The sequence below is a fragment of the Pseudophryne corroboree genome, chromosome 9 (assembly GCF_028390025.1).
Source record: "Pseudophryne corroboree isolate aPseCor3 chromosome 9, aPseCor3.hap2, whole genome shotgun sequence".
NCBI lineage: Eukaryota > Metazoa > Chordata > Amphibia > Anura > Myobatrachidae > Pseudophryne > Pseudophryne corroboree.
The window spans coordinates 21178864-21202698 of record NC_086452.1 but is presented as its reverse complement, the minus strand read 5'-3'; the positions used below and the strand labels follow the sequence as shown (position 1 = coordinate 21202698).

Below are 23835 nucleotides of genomic sequence, written 5' to 3'. Positions count from 1 at the left end.
CGCATAGAGGGTTATCAGAACATTACATATTTAACCTTAATAGTGCACATTTTACACATAGCCACCCCGCACCACATCAGCAAGTATCAACAGTTTAAATAATTCCAGGGCTAAGGGATTCGCCTTTGCACGACAGGAAGGGACAGACTAAGGATAGAAGGTGATGTCTAGTATCCAGCTGTAGGGTATTTTAAGGGTAACCTTCCGGTGTTGGTTAGAGAAAGATCGCATGTTCCAGCGTATAGTTATGTGCAGAAGTAGAATATAGATATAAACTGTATTTACTGTATATTATGTATGCGACGGGAATCTAGAGGATACCATCCCCAAGAGCAGTTGAGAAAGACATCGCCCACCTTTTCAAATCAACCTATAACCTCTCCTGTAATGTAAAGATGCATCTCTGTGTCCAATGGACAATGAGATTACAGTGACCATTGTATTGTGTATGGAAGTTGTGTATAAAAAGCCTGTTGTTGCCTGGCCGGTCAGAAGACTCCGAACGCTTTCTACCTGATAAGCGGAGGACTGGTCCAGGTTGCGCAAGCGAACATTCTCACGTATGTACATTGACTGTAGCCATTATTCTGTTATAGATTTATCTAGTTAGCCTGTAGTGTATAATTTGTACTGTTATCCCTTTTGAAATAATCCACTGTGGCCTTAGAACCCTGTGGTTCACTACATATCGGTGTTGTGTGTTCATTTCCCTGCTAGGGTTTAAAGCGTATTTAACTGTATAAGGTTTAAGTATATATAGATAAGGTGTACGCACTGCGGGTACTTTATACCGTCAGCGCTACTTAAGGTTTAAGGTATAACATTATTGCAGTGCTTTGCTGCATAAAGGTTTAAAGTGTAACCATATCATTACATTGTATTACTAATAAGGTTAAAAGGTTATCACTTGAGTGTACGCGCGCTGTGTGTACTTTGTACCCCCAGCGCGGTGTTTGTACGCTAAGACCGTACAACTTACGTGCAAAGTGCGTAGCGTGTATATTCAGTCTAGCGGCCGTAGCGGCTCTAAGGTAAAAGTGTAATTAGAGGTATAGCTTTATGGTTTAAGATAATATCGACATTATATATATATATATATATATATATATATATATATATATATATATACACACACACACATATATTTTGTATTTTCACACACATATACAATTTACAGACTATGCATTTTCATACATTCTCCTCACTCGTACCTCCAACTGTCTCTGTGCTATCTCCTCCTGGATGTCCCAGCGCTTTCTTAAACTTAACACGTCTAAGACTGAGCTGATCATCTTCCCTCCCTCCCGCCTCACCTCCTACAATCTCATTATCTATTGATGGCACTACTATCTCCTCTAGCCCCCAAGTGCGCTGTCTTGGAGTAATCTTTGACTCCTCCCTCTCCTTCAAACCACACATTCAGCACCATTCACAAACCTGCCGTTTTTATCTAAAAAATATTTCCAGGATCAGACCCTTTCTGACCCAGGATGCTACTAAGACTCTTATCCACTCACTGGTCATCTCCAGACTGGACTACTGTAATCTCCTCCTGACTGGCATCCCTGACAATTACCTCTCTCCACTCCAATCTATCCTCAATGCTGCTGCCCGGCTCATCTTCCTCACCAAACGCACTACGTCCACCTCTCCTCTCCTACTAGACCTTCACTGGCTTCCCTTCCCTTTCAGAATCCAATTATAGCTTCTCACACTCACTTACAAAGCCCTCACCCACTCCTCTCCCATTTACATCTCTGACCTCATCTCCCTTTACACTCCCACTCGTCCTCTTCGCTCTGCTAATGCACACCGTCTCTCCTGCCAACTGATTACTTCCTCCCACTCCTACCTTCAAGATGTCTCACGTGCTGCTCCATTTCTCTGGAATTATCTACCTCTCCCCCTCAGATTCTCCACAAAACTTCAAACGGATTCTCAAGAACCACTTCTCCACCAAACCCAGACAATTGTCCTCCTAACCCTCTGTTCCACGCTCACTGTCTACACCGTCTGTTTCACCCGTCTGTCTGCCCCTCCCGTTTAGAATTTAAGTGCTCATGAGCAGGGCCCTCATCCCTCATGTGTTTATCCGTTTCTTACTTAAACCATCTTTGACGGCACCAAACCCAGCAATTTTCTGCCACCCTGATACTTATGTCAGTGTCATTTGCAGATGTAGCTATGTTTATATACCCTGAACAAAACAAATACTCAAATGTAGGTGCTCAGTGTTGTTTCATGTAAAATATAATGAATACTTAATGTCCGTATATATAACAGAGGAAGGAATCCAAATCCAATAGACGCCTCCTGTTGAGATGTGGGGGACTCTTCTACTCCGCACAATGGGGGTAATTCCAAGTTGATCGCAGCAGGAATTTTGTTAGCAGTTGGGCAAAACCATGTGCACTGCAGGTGGGGCAGATATAACATGTGCAAAGAGAGTTAGATTTGGGTGGGTTATTTTATTTCTGTGCAGGGTAAATACTGGCTGCTTTATTTTTACACTGCAAATTAGATTGCAGATTGAACTCACCACACCCAAATCTAACTCTCTCTGCACATGTTATATCTGCCTCCCCTGCAGTGCACATGGTTTTGCCCAACTGCTAACAAAGTTCCTGCTGTGATCAACTCAGAATTACCCCCAATGTCTCACGATGATATGCAATATAAAATAAAACATCATAGTGTAGTAAGTCCTTTGTAAATCTGGAATTAATATTCTCTCAAACAATGATGAATCAGCTAAGCCTGGATGGCGTACCCCACTCACAATGGATAAGATAAAACTCTGCACATAAAGGTATCTTTTATCTTGACTACATGGATGTGGCGTGATAATGGATGCGTACCGTTACTCACTCAGAATTAGGCGCCGATCCTCACGTAGCGGTTTCTTTGTAGACTGCTCCAGAGATGAACATTGGAGAAGTGATATGAATTTAAAAACACTACTGATTAAAATAAAAGACAATGACAAGGAGACCACACATATACAGCTCAGGGGTGGAAAGTGTACCACTGGTATTGGCCGTCGGCCGAAAACGCCACTACCCAGCAAGTTGTTAAGCACAAATCCAGCCTCAAGAGAAGAAATGTGTGTGTGATCCGCCTGCCTCACCCTTCCAACGCGTTTCTCCCCGTTATGGGAAAAAGCCCCATAACAGGGAGAAACCCACGAGTGGCTATTCCCACTCGTGGGTGTCCACGACACAAAAAAGAGGGGGACTAGAACCTGTGGCGCAGACAGCAAGGGGCTTCATTGTGCTCACTCCCTGCCGGAATGCCATACCCAACGCAGATAAATATGTACCTTTTCTGTAGGGAACATGAATTTCAAATTACTGAAAGTCTGGGATGTTCTCCATTCACATAAAAATACTATAATTAATATTCCCAGACTGATAAGATGAGTATATAGTCACTATGGGGTCTATTCAATTAAAGTTGGAAATATGGCTCTAATCCGACACCCCCTATTCAATTGTAAGCGTTTCAGACAGGTTTGTGATGTTTTCGACAATGCCGATTCAACTTTTATATATATATATATATATATATATATATATATATATAATTTTTTTAAGTATAGTTGGCATTGTCGAAAACGGGCGAAACAACTGTCGGAAACGCCTGCAAATTTGGCAAAAAACGTGGATCCGCGGCTAATCCGCCAATTCACCTGTTTCCCAACAAGTCGGATTTTTCAACAAGTCGGAAAAATGGAACAGGAATTGAATAGGTTGAATCCAGATTCGACCTAAAAAAGTCGAAATGTGCTGATTTTCCGACTTGTCGGAAATTCCAACACTAATTGAATAGACGCATGATTTTAAGGTTAGGCTTCTATTTAAAACTCTATTGTTGACATTCTAATTGTCAAAATTCGCAGTCAACATTCTGTCAGCGCTGACTATGTTGGTGTCGACATTTTGAATTGTGACATGTTATGTTATATGTAAACATTCTGAATAGGTCGATGTTATGCCGTCGACATTCTGAATATATCGACCTCATATATAACACCCATAGGACGGTCCACGCACAATTTCTCATCCTATAGTAACTCGCTACATTGTTGCACAGTAAAAAAAAAAAACCAGAAGTTTCTGCAAAATTTAACTGTTTGTGGCTACGTCCTAATAGCATGATACAAGATGTCACAGAAATCTGAAGAATGCTAATTAGTCCTACAGGTCGCAGTCCTGAACATAATCTCCGGAGGGGTGATTATTCAAAAAATGGGGGCACCCATTATAAATACGCCAGTGAGAGATAATAAAGCAGCCTCTTAGACGACGGGCACACATGGCACACCATAACTTGAACATGGGCTCCCTCTGGTGTCCATAGGACAGAATGCATCTGGCACACATGACAAATATAAGCTGGGGCAGAAAATAAGGTATTTTAGATAACTAATGAGCGGATATTAGCAGACATCTGCGCCTTGCCAAGTCCGTAACCAGCTGTAACGTCCATCTTGCCTCGATGCCAGATCAGAGTATGACGGTAACACAATGACTAGTGAGATCCCACAATAACTTCCAGTAAGTGGTGCACTAACGCAGGTGAGGATCAGACGCACGTGTCGCAGTGTTAAGAAACTAAAAGCTGGAAAGCTGATCTGAGCGACTCAGTATAAATACAGTATATTTACTATTATGCGGTCAGTCCGTTGTTTTTTGACCCCATGTCATGGAAGCTGCTAGCTGCTGCTCCTCGGTTTTGTTAAAGGGCAGGGAAAGTGGTACGGGCCTATGACACACCGGCAAGAGGAGTAGATGCTTCCCCGCAGGTGGGCATGGGGCACCTAGGCCTGAATAAGGGGCCATTAAACATAGACCAAGCCGCTCACTGTTAAGGGGTCTGTGGTATGTGGCACCAGATTAGCCGAAACACATTTTACGTTCGTGGACTGTGGTAAGTAGACGAGGAACAGCCTATTGTATCAGCATGGTCTATTCAATGGGAACGTTCGTTTAGTGGCTTTTTTTTAGTGAGAAATGGAGATTATTTTTGACAGCACATTAAAAAAAATATATATTTTAAACCTGCCGGTAAATCTTTTTCTCCTAGTCCGTAGAGGATGCTGGGGATTCCGTAAGGACCATGGGGAATAGACGGGCTCCGCAGGACACATGGTCACTAAAAAAGAACTTTAGGTATGGGTGTGCACTGGCTCCTACCTCTATGCCCCTTCTCCAGACCTCAGTTAGAGAAACTTTGCCCAGAGGAGACGGACAGTACGAGGAAAGGATTTTTGTTAATCCAAGGACAAGATTCATACCAGCCCACACCATCCACACCGTATAACTTGGAATATACGAACCAGTTAACAGTATGAAATAACACAGCATCAGTCCGAGACTGACCAAAACTGTAACATAACCCTTATGTAAGCAAAAACTATATACAAGTCTTGCAGATGTAGTCCGCACTGGGACGGGCGCCCAGCAACCTCTACAGACTAGGAGAAAAAGATTTACCAGTAGGTTTAAAATCTTATTTTCTCTTACGTCATAGAGGATGCTGGGGACTCCGTAAGGACCATGGGGATTATACCAAAGCTCCCAAACGGGCGGGAGAGTGAGGATGACTCTGCAGCACCGATTGAGCAAACATGAGGTCCTCCTCAGCCAGGGTATCAAACTTGTAGAACTTTGCAAATGTGTTTGAACCCGACCAAGTAGCAGCTCGGCACAGCTGTAGTGCCGAGACCCCTCGGGCAGCCGCCCAAAAAGAGCCCACCTTCCTAGTGGAATGGGCCTTTACCGATTTTGGTAACGGCAATCCAGCCGTAGAATGAGCCTGCTGAATCGTGTTACAGATCCAGCGAGCAAGAGTCTGCTTGGAAGCAGGAGCGCCAATCTTGTCGGCTGCATACAGGACAAACAGTGCCTCTGTTTTTCTGACCCGAGCCGTTCTGGCCACGTAAATTTTCAAAGCCCTGACCACATCAAGGGACTCGGAATCCTCCAAGTCTCGCGTAGCCACAGGCACCACAATAGGTTGGTTTATATGAAAGGAAGAAACCACCCTGGGCAAGAATTGAGGACGAGTCTGCAATTCTGCTCTATTCACATGGAAAACCAGATAGGGGCTCTTGTGAGACAAGGCCGCCAACTCAGACACTCGCCTAGCCGATGCCAAGGCTAACAACATGACCACTTTCCAAGTGAGATATTTTAATTCCACCGTTTTAAGTGGTTCAAACCAGTGAGACTTAAGGAACCGCAACACCACGTTAAGGTCCCAGGGTGCCACTGGAGGTACAAAAGGAGGCTGAATATGCAGCACTCCCTTCACAAAAGTCTGTACTTCAGGAAGAGAAGCCAATTCCTTCTGAAAGAAGATGGATAGGGCTGAAATCTGAACCTTAATGGAGCCTAATTTTAGGCCCAAAGTCACTCCAGTCTGAAGGAAGTGAAGGAAACGGCCCAGATGGAATTCTTCCGGAGGAGCATTCCTGGCCTCACACCAAGAAACATACTTACGCCATATACGATGATAGTGTTTAGCTGTCACGTCCTTCCTAGCCTTTATCAGAGTAGGAATGACTTCATCCGGAATGCCCTTTTCCGCTAGGACCCGGCGTTCAACCGCCATGCCGTCAAACGCAGCCGCGGTAAGTCTTGGAACAGACAGGGCCCCTGTTGTAACAGGTCCTGTCTTAGAAGAAGAGGCCACGGATCTTCTGTGAGGATGAGAGGAAGAGGAGGAAACACATAGACCGACTGTAACACCCACGGTGTCACCAGGGCGTCCACTGCCACCGCCTGAGCGTCTCTCGACCTGGCGCAATACCTCTGTAGTTTCTTGTTGAGGCGGGACGCCATCATGTCTATCTGGGGCAGTCCCCACTGACTTGCAATCTGTGCGAAGACTTCCTGATGAAGTCCCCATTCTCCTGGATGTAGATCGTGTCTGCTGAGGAAGTCTGCTTCCCAGTTGTCCACTCCCGGAATGAACACTGCTGTCAGTGCGCTTACATGATTTTCCGCCCAGCGAAGAATCCTGGTGGCTTCCGCCATTGCCACTCTGCTCTTTGTTCCGCCTTGGCGGTTTACATGAGCCACCGCGGTGATGTTGTCTGACTGAATCAGAACTGGTAGGTCGCGAAGCAAATTCTCCGCTTGACGAAGGGCGTTGTATATGGCCCTCAATTCCAGGACGTTGATGTGAAGACAAGCCTCCTGGCTTGACCAGAGACCTTGGAAGTTTCTTCTCTGTGTGACTGCTCCCCAACCTCAGAGGCTCGCGTCTGTGGTTACCAGAATCCAGTCCTGAATGCCGAACCTGCGACCCTCTAGAAGGTGAGCACTCTGCAGCCACCACAGGAGAGATACCCTGGCCCTGGGGGACAGGGTGATCCTCTGATGAATCTGTAGATGAGACCCGGACCACTTGTCCAGTAGGTCCCATTGGAAAGTCCTCGCATGGAACCTGCCGAAGGGAATGGCCTCGTAAGACGTCACCATCTTTCCCAGGACTCGAGTGCAGTGATGCACTGACACCCTTTTTGGCTTCAATAGGTCCCTGACCAGAGTCATGAGTTCCTGGGCCTTCTCTATCGGAAGATAAACCCTTTTCTGGTCCGTATCCAGAATCATGTCTAAGAAGGTCAAACGAGTCGTAGGTACCAACTGTGACTTTGGGAAATTGAGAATCCAGCCGTGTTGTTGTAACACTTTCAGTGAAAGTGATACGCTGTTCAACAACTGCTCTCGTGACCTCGCTTTTATCAGGAGATCATCCAAATACGGGATAATTGTGACACCTTGCTTGCGCAGGAGCACCTTCATTTCCGCCATTACTTTGGTGAAAATCCTCGGGCCGTGGAAAGCCCAAACGGCAACGTCTGAAATTGGTAATGACAATCCTGTACCTCAAATCTCAGGTCTGCCTGATGAGGTGGATATATGGGAACATGAAGGTATGCTTCCTTTATGTCCAGGGACACCATACAATCCCCCCCTTCCAGGCTGGCGATGACCGCTCTGAGGGATTCCATCTTGAACTTGAACCTTTTTAAGTATAGGTTTAAGGATTTTAAATTTAAAATGGGTCTGACCGAACCGTCCGGATTCGGGACTACAAACAGGGTTGAGTAATACCCCCTCCCTTGTTGAAGCAGGGGAACTTTGACCACCACTTGTTGAAGACACAATTTTTGAATTGCATTTAAAACTATCTCCCTCTCTGGGGGAGAAACTGGTAGGGCCGATTTGAAAAACCGGCGAGGAGGCACCTCTTCGAATTCCATCTTCTTGTAACCCTGGGAAACAATGTCTATTGCCCAGGGATCCACCTGTGAATGAACCCAGATGTGGCTGAAAAGTCAAAGACGTGCCCCCACTGGGGCGGACTCCCTCAGCGGAGCCCCAGCGTCATGCGGTGGATTTTGTAGAGGCCGGGGAGGACTTCTGCTCCTGGGAACTAGCTGTGGTTGGCAGTTTTTTCCCCCTGCCCTTACCTCTGGCAAGAAAGGACGATCCCCGTACTCTCTTGTTTCTATGTGACCGAAAGGACTGCATCTGATAATGTGGCGCTTTCTTAGGCTGTGAGGAAACATAAGGCAAAAACGTTGATTTGCACAAAATGGTAAGCTGCTCAATCAGATTGTGATGTCACTCAGGTGCTAAAAGGGGAGGGGTAATTCTGTGTAGGAAAAAACAAATGTGTTCCCTAATGCACACAGAGTGAAAAAATATTACTACATAATAGTCAGATAATACGGAGATCTTAGTTGCGTATATCTGCAGATATAGGGTTAAGCCCCCAGGCCGATCGACCAGGCTTCTCCGTCACTGGGGGTCCCTAATACTAGGTATGGGTCCGGGGTGCAGGACCCCATAACGTCGGCACAGGTCGGCTACCCCAGGTCAGCACACAGGTGAGAATTAATAAGGGTTAATAAGAAGCACAGAAGTGCTATGTAAGTGGAAAAACGTTGATTTACCTGCCGTGGCTGTGGAAACTAGGTCCGAGAGACCTTCCCCAAACAATTCCTCACCCTTGTAAGGTAAAACCTCCATATGCTTCTTTGAGTCGGCATCGCCCGTCCATTGTCGGGTCCATAGGACTCGTCTAGCAGAAATCGCCATGGCGTTGACCCTAGAACCCAGTAGGCCAATGTCTCTGAGCATCTCTCATATATAAGACAGCATCTTTAATATGACCCAGGGTTAATAAAATGGTATCCTTATCCAGGGTATCAATGTCCGCCGATAAGATATCTGTCTATGCTGCTACAGCGCTACAAACCCAAGCCGACGCTATCGCCGGTCTGAGTAAAGTACCAGAATGTGTGTAAATGGACTTCAAGGAAGTCTCCTGCCTGCGATCAGCAGGATCCCCGAGGGTTGCCGTATCTTGGGATGGCAGCGCTACCTTTTTGGATAAGCGTGTCAACGCTTTGTCCACCCTTGGTGAGGATTCCCACCGTATCCTGTCCTTAGTCGGGAAAGGATACGCCATAAGAATCCTTTTGGGAATCTGCAGTTTTTTGTCTGGAGATTCCCAAGCCTTTTCAAATTACTCGTTCAGCTCATGAGAAGGGGTAAAGGTTACCTCAGGTTTCTTTTCCTTATACATGTGTACCCTCGTGTCAGGGACAGAGGGGTCATCTGTGATATGCAACACATCCTTTATTGCAATAATCATATATTGAATACTTTTAGCCAATTTTGGCTGTAACTTTGCATCATCGTAGTCGACACTGGAGTCAGAATCCGTGTCGGTATTAGTGTCTACCATTTGGGATAGTGGGCGCTTTTGAGACCCAGAAGGTCCCTGCGACATAGTGGCAGGCAGGGCTCGACTCCCTGTACACTCCCTGGACTCAGCTTTGTCCAACCTTTTGTGCAATAAATTCACATTTGCATTTAAAACATTCCACATATCCAACCAGTCAGGCGTCGGTGTTGCCGACGGAGACACCACAATCATTTGCTCCACCTCCTCCCTAGGAGAGCCTTCTACCTCAGACATGCCGACACACACGTACCGACACCACACATTCAGGGAATTCTCTTATCTGAAGACAGTTCCCCCACAAGGCCCTTTGGAGAGACAGAGAGAGAGTATACCAGCACACACCCAGCGCCAATGACCCAGGGAAAAACAATATTTTTACCCAGATAGCGCTATTATTATAGCACTGCGCCAAATTATGTGCCCCCCCCGACCCTTCTTTCAAACCCTCTTTCACCGTGTTCAGCAGGGGAGAGTCCAGGGAGCTTCCTCTCAGCGGTGTGCTGTGGATAAAATGGCGCTGGTGAGTGCTGAGGATCAAGCTCCGCCCCCTCAGCGGCGGGCTTCGGTCCCGCTGAAATCTTTTAAAAAACTGGCAGGGGATCTCCATATACAGTGCAGAGCCTGTATATATATATTTCAGCCAGATCGGAGGTTTAAATTGCTGCCCAGGGCGCCCCCCCTGCGCCCTGCACCCTTACAGTGCCTGCCGTGTGTGTGTTGTGTGGGAGCAATGGCGCGCAGCGTTACCGCTGCGCGTTACCTCAGTGAAGATCTGAAGTCTTCTGCCGCCTCTGAAGTCTTCTTTCTTCTCATACTCACCCGGCTTCTATCTTCCGGCTCTGTGAGGACGGCGGCGGCGTGGCTCCGGGATGAACGGCGAGGGTGAGACCTGCGTTCCGACTCCCTCTGGAGCTAATGGTGTCCAGTAGCCTAAGAAGCAGAGCCTAGCATTAAAGTAGGTCTGTTTCTCTCCCCTCAGTCCCTCGATGCAGGGAGTCTGTTGCCAGCAGGCTCCCTGAAAATAAAAAACCTAACAAAATTACTTTCTTTCAGAAAACTCAGGAGAGCTCCCTGTAATGCACCCAGTCTCCTCTGGGCACAGTTTCAAACTGAGGTCTGGAGGAGGGGCATAGAGGGAGGAGCCAGTGCACACCCATACCTAAAGTTCTTTTTTAGTGCCCATGTCTCCTGCGGAGCCCGTCTATTCCCCATGGTCCTTACTGAGTCCCCAGCATCCTCTAGGACGTAAGAGAAAAGTATTTTTATGCTTCTGTCTACGGATGATACTAGGAAAAAGGAGCAAAAATCAAATAAAAACACAATAACGTTGCTCAGTCACTTCTCTCTATGCAGTCTGCACAAACCGACAAATGCAAGAACAAATGTTTCCTGCAACGCGCAGGGTTAATGGCGACCAAACGTGTTATGCTCCAGATTCCTATTCGGGAACCTTGAGATCATATAATGAGCAATCAGTGAACACCGTGTATCTTTTCTGTGTATGCAATCTGTGATTTGTGCTAAGAAAAAAACAAACAGAAAACCCACCAGTGCCATTTTGCAGTTTTATAAAAAACTATTGTTCGCCCTCAGTTTCGTTGCCGTGGATGTCCGTATTACTCAGCAGGCGAATTTTACAGACAGTAGTGCCATCTAATAGTGTGGTGTATTTTATATTGTACACATTGATCACAAAATGTCTTTGTGAACAATATTTGCCATTTTTCCTTCAGGGATTAACACAAAAAAGGATGCTTGGGGCTAATAACTCGTGAGCAAGCCACGTACAGCTGCCAATGGGAGAAGCAGCTGGTCCTGATATTTACATACATATAATCATGTTGGACTTGAGGAGCCTGCACACTGCACGCACCGAGTGTCAAGCGTCTGCTTTTCCTTTATTGCTTCTCACCCTGATGTCACATCGAGATCATACATACCTCCGTTTCTTTCACTAAGCTATACAATAGTAAAAACACCATCCAAATTCATCCTGTCATTTTGCGTGATGTCATACACAGTCCCCAGAAGTAGATTTCTCAAAATAAAATGCTTAAATGCACAGACACAACCCTTATAGTTTTATAATATGTGTATATATTATTAGCAAAAAGATCCCAAGCAGCAACGCCAGTAACATTACAGGCAATTCCAAAAAGACGCACCGAAACACACCATGATAACATTTACTATTATCCACTTTTATTTATTTGGCGCCAGAAGGCATCTGCAACGTCATAGAAAAAGAACAAACGGCTGCGCTGAATATCAGGAACAAAATATAATGTACAGAGAGCCAACGTAAAAAATAACAATGTTTATTAATAAAACATATAAAAAGATTAATGATCAAATAACCGGTGAATAATATATATAAATATATATAAGAACAATCACTAGACGTGAACTAGTGGTATATTGTAATAACTCAGCTTTTTGGGGTGAAAAGTTCCGTGATTCACTTGTTAGATAGTTGATAAATACCAGGTGTGTGAGAAAGTCACGTGAACGTGACGAAACGCGTCAGGACCCGCCCCTATCCACACTCAGCTCAGGTGAAATCTTCCAGGTGTTCCTTGGTCCCCGCTGCACCCTCCGTCTACAGCATCCGACATCAGCGGCTTCAGCGCACACGCCGCCACGACCGGGTTGTGAGAGAGACGGTCCATTCCTTTCCGCTGCACAGCGTATATGGGCATTGCAGGACATTGAAGCCGAGGACGCTCGGCTCTTACCAGCCCATTTTGGAAAGGTATTGAATATCAATTTCAACTGAGGGACTTTTAATTCATTAGGATCCTACCAACACACCTGGTATTTATCAACTATCTAACAAGTGAATCACTGTACTTTTCACCCCAAAAAGCTGAGTTATTACAATATACCACTAGTTCACGTCTAGTGATTGTTCTTATATATATTTATATATATTATTCACCGGTTATTTGATAATTAATCTTTTTATATGTTTTATTAATAAACATTGTTATTTTTTACGTTGGCTCTCTGTACATTATATTTTGTTCCTGATATTCAGCGCAGCCGTTTGTTCTTTTTCTATGCTATCACCACAATACTACACATAGTATTCCGGCAAGCGCAGACTATCAGGAACATAAAATTGTGATTATTTAATACTATGAAACACGTATTGGTTTTCACTTTTTATTTTGATGATTAGGCGCTCGTTTGTTGCAGTTTTTTGTTTTGATCTGCAACGTCATGCAATGGAAGCAAAATCGCATACAGGCCTAGCTCAATGTTAACCCACTCACTGCTGGGGCTTCTCACATTCGCACTGAGCAGAGCCTGTACATTTCCAGAAAACATTCATCTACTCACTCTAACATGACAAACAAAACTTATCCAGAATGAATATTTTTTTAATTGAAATGTACGTGCGGATTTTTGTATCGTTTACTTTGCACTTCTTGCGTCGGCATTAATCCACCTTTCAAAAGTAGCCGGATTCTACGTGGAAGTTCTTATAACAAATAGTGCACGTGAAAAGGATGAATCCTTTTTTAGTTCATTTGTGCCCTCTAAACATAAATGCTTACAATGGGTAGAAGTTATATGGTAGCCTAACAAGGCATACTATATTTTTTAATAGAAAATTTGCGCATTAAAACAGGTGACCCCGTTCTTTATCTGACACAAAGTGGGCGAGCTCTGGGTAAGGCTATGGACTTGACAGCAGCAACTCTGCCAACTCTGTCAAATACGAGATCCACCCCTATTTCATATTCCTAGCTGCCATGACGGAAAAGGGATAAGGACTTAAAATCCCTACCCCATTCCTTAACTTATTTAGTTTTTTGTTTTTTACAATGTCATGACATCCCAGGGGATTGCCTCCGTCGCGGTCTGCCAACCATTATTGGTGGGGAGGCGGGGCATTTTTTATTTTATTTTTATTGGGAAATTTGCTGCATCCGCAGTTTAACGTATATGTCCATACAATGCGTCTCACCAGTCATCAGCTGCGGAGGGGTTACAGCAGGAGTTATGCACAAATAGAAATTCCTGTAAAAATTGCATTACAATCTTGGCACACAAGAGGGCGCTACGTGACTACTGAAAAATTAAATAATCACAAAGCACTTCTCACCAATTTATCTCGATTGCTTTTCACAGAATATAAAATCCTCTGCAAACTACCAAAATAACGAGAAAAATCCAAATCATGCACAAACGTTAGAAAACCACATCTTATTGCACCATTGATCTGTGCATACTAAATAGATGGAGGGCCTGTACACTATCCTCCTTTTATAACACAATCCATAGTGGAGGGCTAGGAGGGTCAGAATAATATAATGTTACATATCTGTATAACAATTCCTGGGCTCTCGGCTACATGATATTCTCTAAAGCGCAAACATTTTGTCGCCAAACTCCTGGGAAGATCATGAGATTCCCCTACTGGTCACCCCAAATAACCTGACCCTTGGGTGCCCAACTCAATGCCCTCTGCACGGCCTGACCAGGTGATCAGAGAGCAGCATGTGCCATATCACCTGACTTCTGGCAATTAGATGCCGTTATTTTGCACCAAGCTTTGCGGAAGCCATTATTTATTATTCATTTATTACCAGTTTCTTTTATAGCGCAGCAAATTCCGCAACGCTTCACAGCTGGAGTTGTGCTTTACATCCCATGATTCATTTAAGCTACAACCGAGGTTTAGCAGAGCAGTGTTTTAGGTGAAAAATGTTTTATCTACTGAAGGGCGGGTTACACAGCGGAGGGCGTTTATACATCAATGTGTCGCTTGCAATTTTTCTCGTGGGTTTAATCGGCCTCTCATCACAACATCCCCACATACGTAGCTTGTACAGGTACCGTCAGAGAGTGGATGCGCGTACGGTGCGCCATCTAAGCGCACTGACGGTGGGACCTCCTTACACGTCCAGGGACTGGTTTAGAGCCCCACTTACAGTACAGTAAGTACATTTGTGTGCCTTAAAGATGCACCCTAGCGTACAATCGATGCAGAGCGCATCTACAGGTCAGTACACAGCTGTAGGTATCTTGTACTTGTGGTACCTTCTGTGTGGCTTTAATATGTATAGAACGGTTGTGCACTTAAGAGCTATAAGGATCTTTAATTATCTGCAGCTTGAGATGTCAAATTTTAGACTTTTAAAAAGTGAGGACAAGTTTTGGAGTTGAAGATGTCGTGTGATTGCTCCAGACTCCAGATCGCATTTGCGCACATAGTAATGGGCCCTACACATTTGTCGATCCGCCGCCGAGCTGCCCGACGGCGGATACGGCCGACAGGCGACCCGGCGGCAGGGGGGGGGGGCAGTGAGAGGGGGAGTGAAGTTTCTTCACTCCCCCCGTCACCCGGCTCCATAGCAGTGCAGGCAAATATGGACGATCTCGTCCATATTGGCCTGCATGCACAAGTGACGGGCACCAGCGATGAACGAGCGCGGGGCCGCACATCTTTCATCACTGGTGCCTCCAGACTGCACGATATGAACAGTATCTCGTTCATTAATGAACGAGATCGTTCATATCTTTCAGTAACATCGCCCAGTGTGTAGGGCGCATTAGTGAGGTCTACAGGTAGAAAAACACAGTACTGACGCTATGCACTGACCACAAAACACTGATTACCTTATATATTTCATGTGCAGAGAAGCAATTCAATGGACTAACAGTGTGTTCTCCTTTCTGGAAGAATGTGTAACAAGCTTTTATCTCAATTGCTAACACTTACCGCGTGTCTCTCTTGCTAATAATTTCACTTTGTGTACTGAATTACTGAATATGCTGGCTGTTCTCTGTATTGCTCATTAATTCTAGATTCTTGGAAAATGCAAAAAAACAATTCTGCAGAATATGATACAACGGTTACAATTATGTGTTTAATGCTGTACTGTAAATGTTCTTGTTTATGCCACTGTAACACGCCTGGCGATCTGGTATTTAAAGTACTTTGGCGTAATTGTAAATTGTGTTGCAGGAACAGATTTCTCGTCAGCTCGGAATAAAAGAACAGATGTTATTTGTTTCAGAGCTGAATTATCATGGACCGGCGTGAGACGCTACACATAGTGCAACACAGTGTGTGACAATACCTTCTCTCGGCAGCCGCCGCAGGCGTCTTCAGCGCTACACTTTTCTCTGTGAGTTCCACTTTTCTCACACTGCCAAAGAAATCGGTGATGAGAACGGTCTGTGGATCTCTCTGGAACAGGTCGGTGCGATGTCCGGGGGTTGATACACAGAGGCTCTTAGGACAGACCTGAAACTGCAACACAAATCACAGCGTTTTTCTCTGTCCCGCCACAAGCTGGCGCCTTAAAATGACAAATGGGGGGGGGGAAGGGGGGGGTATTAAAACTTCACTAAAAGAAAGCAGTGGTAGCCATGGAAACTAAGGAGCTGCTGTCATTTACCAGACTGCACTAGAAACGGACACAAGCTACCTGGTTGCTACACTACCTTTTTCCACTTGCACCAGTTTTCATAAACACACAGGAGACAGCCTCTTTAAGTAATTAGGGGGGGGGGGGGGGGGTCAAGTATCCTACTCCGTTAGGATTGAAAAATTGAATTTATAGACGTGGATAGTGGTAAATCTGTGCAGGACAAAAGGGGAGTGGTTTACATAAAGAGGCGTGTCCCGAACACAATTTTCTAATTGATAACACTTTTGTAATAAACTTCCCTGGTTTTCAAATCTACGGTGACATGGCGTTTTCTCCAAACTAAAATGCAAGAATATTGTTAGGGCTCTTCCCACTGGTTCATATGCAATGACATACAGTGAGATGAGGACATGTCAGTAAAAGAAAAGAAAAAAAAAAAAAAAAAAGAGGTGAAAATGGAAAAAATAACAAAGCCGACTCTTTCGGAGCCGTCTGACGTTTTCGGCACGGAGAGATGCATGTTGGGAAACAGCAATTTGTTTTACTTCTGGCAAAGGTCTGACAGTAAGAGATTAGCAGTCATTTACAAATGCGTTTTTTTTTTTTTAATAAATATTTTATTCTTATTTTTAAAACAATTTGATGGCATCCAGCCCGGTTTCTTGTCACATTACTCTAGCTGGCCCAGATTCTGGGCTTAAATGAGCCTGCAGATTTCCCAAAAGCTGTTTGTTGCAAAAACCAGCGTCTTGTCAGGCTTTCATGCACCTCACGGATGCCGTAAATACTTAAAAATATAAATGCTCTTTGCTCCTGACATATGCTTCCTGGTGGCGTGTAAACGGTAAGGTCAGCGCTTTCTTTGAAGACAAACAGTGATTAATTCATTTGATGGGTTTTATTTGAAAGCGCCCCGCGGGAGGCCTCACTTAGCACCGGGGCGTCCTTATAAAAGCAGCTTGCTTTTCGGAGCGTTCAAAGACCATCGGCTAAAAGCGCTTTATCAATTCTGTCTGATGTGCAGTGTGAAGACGGCACCTTTCATGTCATCCCCTCCTGACGGCTCCTTCTGTCTGGCCAGGTAAATGCAAGGTCTGTTTACGCAACAGTAACCACAAGCAGATACAACAATATATAGGGACACGTACTGCCTACAGCCCTGGGGATTACTGCTCGCCAGTCACTAGGAACATTATTCAATATATAATTTGGTATGTGTGCATTTAAAAAGATAAAATTAAAATAATAATAATAATGATCATTTATTCCACCTAACAAAATTTAGCAACAATGAGTTTAATAAATACAAAAGTTTGTAGAAAACTTATATGCGCAACTGTAGACCCTAACTTGGTATTTCACTAGTTGCCATATTTGTGCAATTATCTTGCATCTTTCTGAGGAACTGTCCACCCCCCCCCCCCCCCCCCCCCATCCTATTTCAGTCTCCACTGATGCGGAAAACAGGTCGCATACGATTCTCCGACAGTCGGGATCCTGGCGCTCAGGAGACCGACGCCGGAATCCCAACAGCCAATGAAATACAGACGGTCAGAATCCCGACTAAGGCTCGGTATTGCCACTCGGTTGGTGGGTCCGCGCCACCAACCGAGGGGGATATAATAGTGTGGCGAAAGAAGCGAGTCACCGGGCCCGAAGCATGGCGAGCGCAGCGTGCACGTGAGTGGACTCGTTCCGCTGTTGGGATTCTGGCGTCAGGAAATCATACCGAATCCGCGCAAACATGTACATGGCAGCTGAAGATGTGCAATTACACTGCACCTGCGCACGGTATAAATGCCGCAGGAACTAGACCATATCATTACCAATAGTCAAGGCCTGGTGTTCTCCTGAAGGTTCAGCCCCCACTCGGCTGCCTCGTCAGTGGAGCCTCCGGTCCTAGTGAATTTACAGGCTGCATTCTCATGAACAATTGTACACACACATACCTAGCGCGAATATTACACCCAGCAATGATAAGTGGAATTTCTCTAGTAGAACTAATCGTATCTTCCACGAGACCTCTCTGAGGACCAGAAGATAAAGGGGGGCGATGTACGGGTTAGTTCAATTGTTAGTGAGGAGAAAGACGCTTCTTGTTCTTTAAAAGTTGTTGGTTTGCACATACACAAAAAAAAAAAGTCTACTTAGAGAGCGACATGAGGAGTTAATCAGTCGGCAAATCATTTCTTTAATGCTGAACTCTGTAAATGATGAAATAGGTCAGACAAAGCAGCGCATGTCTTTGTTCCGACACCTCCTCATGGAATTCTCACAACTCCGTTGGTGACAGAGCCACGAAATAACACAAAACCTGTCTGTGTGGGCTGCGAGCTGAGAAATCTGCATGAGCCAACAGCAGGAGCGGCCTCCACAACCGGCACTCGTGTCGGCACAAGAGAAATGCCATCTCATTATCTCTAACTCCTGCCTGTCCGCGGTGGAATCAGAGGAGGGTGTAATGTGTAAAAGCCCAGTGTCTCTATGTGCCCCTGAACCTAAAATGCAAGTTGTCTTACACAGACGTTATCCAATGACAGATTTAAAAATAAAAAGTCAAATATTAACCTGAGATAAAGACACCGTAATAGGAGTGGGCACAAAGTCATTCATTCTAGGCACACTGAGCGCCAAGTCTTCAAAGCGTCCTCACAGCAAACGCGCAGTTTGTGTACAGAATCAATCATGAAAATCTAATACCTAGGAACCGGTGACATCAAGAAGGCATCAGGCTTAAAGGGGGAGATTCAATTGTTTTTTGGGTTCCCGGAAGCACAGGGCTCCCGAAGGTGCAATTCAACTGTTGCTCCAATTATGCGCTGGTTCCGAGGGTGCACACATTTCTGCCCATTGCCACCTGAGGTGGCGGGCAGAAATGTGTGAAGTCTGGTTTGTGCGCCCTAAACAGCTCATTAGACAGGTTTAGCTGTGATACATGGCTAAAACCGATGCTTTTAGGTATGACGCGCCATAATTAATTGGTGGCCAAAATATATGAATTGCTCCGTCAGGTGCACATTAATTATTGCTGTCCAAAATACAACTGAATTGCCCCCACAGAGCCTCATGTTACTGTGATGTCAGTAGCTCCTAGGGAACTGATAGGCTGAATACTGGCTGAGCTCATAAAGTAGCTGCCTGCACAAGGTAATTAAGGTGGCTGCCTACAAGGGATTATGGTGACAGGTACAAACAAAAAGATTTATTGAGAGAGGGCATCACTAGAAGGTTCATAAACTGAAAAGCCTGAAGACAGAGTACTATGGTTACCACATAGTTGTGTCTAAATGCACAGTAGGTATACCCTCTATCTGCAACACCCTACTGCAATTCCCGCACCATCTCCCCAACCCTACTTCTCCTGCGCCCTCAACTATACAACCTAGATCACATTCAAAATTGATATCCGCCAGTACATCTCCCGGTTTCAGATTCCTCCTTTCTCACCCCACCTGGCTATTATGATCACCTTCTCCCTAGCTACTGGAGAGGAGTTCTATCCTTTCCTGTCTCCATGATCCCATTCTCTCTTGACACCTGCTTCAGCCTATCCCTCTCATCCAGAACCACCCCCTCCTTCTTCAAGCATGCCACAACCCACCCATGCATAAAAACCCTCGCTTGATACAGATTCCCTAGCTAACTTATTGCCCTCTCTCCCCTCTACCTTGCCTCCATGGCTCTTGAGTGGCTTTGTCCATCATCAATTCATAATTTTCATCTCCTCCCACCCTCTCCTAAAACCACAACAATCTGGGCTTCTCTCTAGCTGTTGGTGACCTCTAGCTTTAATTCTTGACGTCTCTTCGTGTCTTTTTACAGCTCTAAGAGGTCTCCTTAACTCCTTCAGCCTCCATTTTAACCTCTAAACTAATGACTACCCCCTACTCCCCTGAGCGCTCTCTTAATCCTGTTTTTCTGCCTTCTGCTCCTAAAAGTCTCATTGCTTTCACAAACGCAATATGTCCAAAACCGAAATTATTATATTTCCCCCATTCCAGGAACTCTCTTATCTATCTGTTGCTGGTACCAACCGCTCATCTGTTCTCCAGATATACTACCTGGGTGACATACTCAACTGCTACCTCTATCTCACACCCCACATCCAGTCTATTTCACAATCTTGCCGCTTCTACAATGTTTTTATAACAAAACCACTCCTAAATTTATTTAACAAAACTCTTGCCCATGCCCTTGTTATTCCTCTCGTACGCTACAACATTCTCCTCTTTGATCTTCCTCTGACCACATCATCTCATACTTAGCTCAGTTGTTGCCCATCTCACTGACTTTCCCACCACTCTGCATAGGCCTCACCCAACTGAAAAGCAGAAGAGCCCAACGTCTTACCAGATCATTCATATTGTTCTGGCTGGCAGGATGGATTTCCTCCAAAAATTCCAGGACATAGAAAGTGTATCGGTCCATAAGATGAACCCCAATTGCCATATCTGGTTGGTGCTGAATAAAAACAAACAAAAAAAAACCTGCAATTATTTCCAGGAACATGCAAAAAGAAAATGACGTTTTTCACCCACTAAGAAATATAAGAAACTATATAACTCCCTTTGTACTCCGCCTTTGCTAGTTGGCCCTAGTTGCCTTCTCCCAGTACAGTCATCAGAAAGCCTTAAATTATGAAACCAGTTCCACCCCCACTGGCTGTGAAGTATCTCATTCAGCTCCTCACAATGTCCCGGAGGAACACAGTATTATTTGGCATCATCTCTCTCTTCTAACTAAAACTGGAATCAGTGAAATCCTCTCAGAAATTAATAAAATACAGGTCTGAAGACTTATGCAGAATATGGAAGTTACTATATATCAGACACCGACTTCAGGAAAGAACACCGGGCATAGGAATATACTTACAGACAGAGAGTCTTCTCCAACTTGGCTGCTTGCAAGAGCCATTATGTTAGGGGAGTAGAACCTTTCATACATAGAGGCACCTTGGCATGTATCAATTATAAACAGCAATTCATTGTACCTAGGAATAAACACAGTAGTCACATTAAGAGAGAACATTGCGGAAATCACGCTTACTTTAAACAAGTAAAAAGTTTTAAGAGTAAATTTCACAAAAGCGCAAGACAAGGCTCAAATGGGTCAGGATCATGCTATATACCCATTTATACTGAAGATCAGATCAGCCTGCAAGTGGCTGCCTCCTGTATGTGTCCGCTATAGAAACACGTGGATGTCTGATGTTGTATGCAATGTACAGGTTCCGGACTGTGAATAGACACTGATGCAGTGTCACTACAAGAGTCCTCCACAGCAGTCAGGTCTCTGCCAGTGGAATCACTCATCCGGTCTCCGAAGGCACTGAATAAAGTCTCAGCCAGCTACCGTGATTCATTGTTCGCAGCACAATAAATTGGACAAGACACGGAGAACGTAAGAGAACAGTTACAGAAATAACAGCTATCACTTAGGGACATTTAATCCAACAATAAAACAGTATGGAGCGTAGAAATGTATATAAGAGATAATAGCACTTCCCTCTCTGCAGCTATATTATGCATGATTATAGAATGACACAAGAGCTTACAGAAAAGAATCACTTTAAATGTTCCGTAAAGGCTTAAATCCACGTCTGCATTACAGTGGACAAGCCACAATTACTGTCTGTAGAGGACAATCAGGGAACCTACCATGGCTCACGGTCACTATTACAGTACAAATTAATTTCTATTGATTATAAGGTTAGGAAAGCCTCATTCTCTGTGGTCCTGCCCTACAGTGATAGCCTTCAAAAGAACATTTACAATGTATTACTCAAACCCTAAATACTTATTTTACAATGACCAAAGATTTGTGGGGAGATGTGTTGAAGATAGATAAAGTGAGAAGTTGCCCATAGCAACCAATCATCTTGTAACTGTGCTGTATCGAGCACAGCCTATGAAATGACAGTTGGAAGCGGATTGCTTTAGGAAACTTCTCCACTTCATTTCTCCAAGGCTTGATACATCTTCCCTTTGGCCTCTTGGAATATATGTACTAGCTACTCCACAGACAATGGGCCTAATTCTGAGTTGATCGCAGTATCAAATTTGTTAGCAGTTGGGCAAAACCATGTGCAGTGCAGAGGGGACAGATATAACATGTGCAGAGAGAGTTAAATATGGGTGGGGTGTGTTCAAACTGAAATCTAAATTGCAGTGTAAAAATAAAGCAGCCAGTATGTACCCTGCACAGAAACACTATAACCCACCCAAATCTAACTCTCTCTGTACATGTTATATCTGCCCCCCCTGCAGTGCACATTTTTTTTGCCCAATTGCTAACAAACTTGCTGCTGCGATCAACTCAGATTTACCCCCAATATCCCTTGGTACCTGACTGGTGTTCACTAAGCTGGCGGTAGCGACTACAAACTCAAACTTTGCCGCCGAATAGCGCCCACATTCCCAGATATTTCCCAGGATTTAATTCTTGTTCCACGAAACAGGAAGGTTTAAATAACGGAGATTCTTTTCTCCAGAGTTGGCTTACATTCACTTCTCTTTCCGTTACGCTTTGCCCGGCATTCCAGAACGCAGGCCATTCTGGCACGCAGGTCATAATGTAACAGCCGCCATTCCAGCACAGAGGCCACTACGCAATGCCAAGCCATCCAGTTAAGGTGGCAATACTTAATGCCCTGCATTCCGTTACATGAGGCATTATTTACTGGCCAGCATTTGGTCACTGAATAAGAAGAATGCGACTTACCATGGCAATAAACAAACATAAAAAAGCATATTTAACAAGGCAACAACACGTTTAAAGTTTCTGAAACGACCTTGACTATCCATTATTAGTCTCTCAGAGATGGCATGCTAGGTACTCAATTGTACAGAAATATCACGCTTCTGCTGAACACATGACCCCGTCATACTAACCACTATGCAACTTGTATATTCATAGCAAACAAATGAAACAGAGAGAGAATTCCTGTCCTTATCCGTCACTGCTATATTCCCCATAATACAGGTGCTATAATGTAATAAACCAATATATCCTTCTCCTATTGATTCCAGCTGTGAAAGCACAGGCTTACTATAGAAAACAAATGCAATCACTATTACGCAACTCACATGTTTCCACAATCATGCTAAGTCTTACATATGAACTTCCATACATGCCCTTAAAATGCTCCACATCCTGACAGAATTTAAGATATATTGTAAATACTGTATGAGTTATGATTGAGCTAACTAAATTATGTGCATGACTCAAGTACATTATATACAGACATAGGACACTACACCTCCAACATGACCTGACCACTGGCCATGACCATAATACATCTATTACACCCTATACAGACACAGTACACTACACCCCAACATGACCTGACCACTGGCCATGACCATAATACATCTATTACACCCTATACAGACACAGGACACTACACCTCCAACATGACCTGACCACTGGCCGTTACCATAATACATCTATTACACCCTATACAGACATAGGACACTACACCCCCAACATGACCTGACCATAATACATCTATAGGACACTACACCTCCAACATGACCTGACCACTGGCCATGACCATAATACATCTATTACACCTTATACAGACACAGTACACTACATCCCAACATGACCTGACCACTGGCCGTGTCCATAATACATCTATAGGACACTACACCTCCAACATGACCTGACCACTGGCCATGACCAT

At 44.5% G+C, this 23835-nt stretch overlaps 1 protein-coding gene across 2 annotated transcripts in view; it reads right to left on the bottom strand.

The window, feature by feature from the left end:
* Window positions 1-23835, bottom strand: part of PIGK (phosphatidylinositol glycan anchor biosynthesis class K) — a 270897-nt gene that overhangs the window by 124574 nt on the left and 122488 nt on the right. For both annotated transcript variants that reach the window (XM_063939046.1, XM_063939045.1), the window contains exons 7-9: window positions 21024-21141; window positions 20502-20612; window positions 15858-16030 (exon numbers count right to left, since the gene is read on the bottom strand). In XM_063939046.1, the coding sequence (XP_063795116.1) occupies window positions 15858-16030; window positions 20502-20612; window positions 21024-21141 (402 nt within the window). The remainder of the gene's footprint in view (window positions 1-15857; window positions 16031-20501; window positions 20613-21023; window positions 21142-23835) is intronic.